The 605-nt window shown below is 43.8% G+C and overlaps 1 protein-coding gene across 1 annotated transcript in view; it reads left to right on the top strand.

The window, feature by feature from the left end:
• Positions 1-605, top strand: part of itgb5 (integrin, beta 5) — a 46,893-nt gene that overhangs the window by 8,594 nt on the left and 37,694 nt on the right. The window contains exon 9 of the mRNA XM_035676269.1: positions 291-425. Coding sequence (XP_035532162.1) covers positions 291-425 — 135 coding nt within the window. The remainder of the gene's footprint in view (positions 1-290; positions 426-605) is intronic.

Genomic DNA, 605 nt, shown 5'->3' with positions numbered 1-605 from the left:
TCAGGAGATCAGTGACAATTCACACCTCTACTGTTACTCAACCAGAGCTACAGGCCTGAAAGCATAGACTGAGGTGCTTGTAATATAAATGTCTATGTGGGAGGCATCATTAATTTGGCTCTAGTTTCAGGACACAGGGAAAATGTTTAAAAAATCCTCTGCTCACTGTTGTTGCAAAGAAGTCTGAAAGGATTTATTTTACCATCCAACAAAAGTACTCTGTTTTAAAACCCTGAGTTGCTAACCTGCATCAAACGAACTCTGTGTGCTTCCGGGTGTGTTCTCCTCAGAACATCCGTTCTAAAGTGGAGCTGTCGGTGTGGGATCACCCAGAGGACATCAGCCTTTCCTTCACCGCCACCTGCCAGGATGGAAAGCCGCTGCCGGGCCTCAGGAAGTGTGCCGACTTAAAGATAGGAGACACAGTGAGTCCCTGTCCACCCTTTCTTCATACCACACATTTTAAATATTTTATGCATCCTGAAAGGCTACTGTAGCAGCCTGGCTTTCTTCGCTTGAACTATTTTATTCTTTTGGGTTATGAAAAACTTTATTTCTCGCTTTAAGTTCACCCCAAGGTCTAAAATACATACTTGTCCTCCTAC

This window comes from Morone saxatilis, unplaced genomic scaffold, assembly GCF_004916995.1.
Source record: "Morone saxatilis isolate NCDOM2014 unplaced genomic scaffold, NCSU_SB_2.0 Contig5, whole genome shotgun sequence".
NCBI lineage: Eukaryota > Metazoa > Chordata > Actinopteri > Moronidae > Morone > Morone saxatilis.
This window is presented reverse-complemented; position numbering and strand designations above follow the sequence as displayed.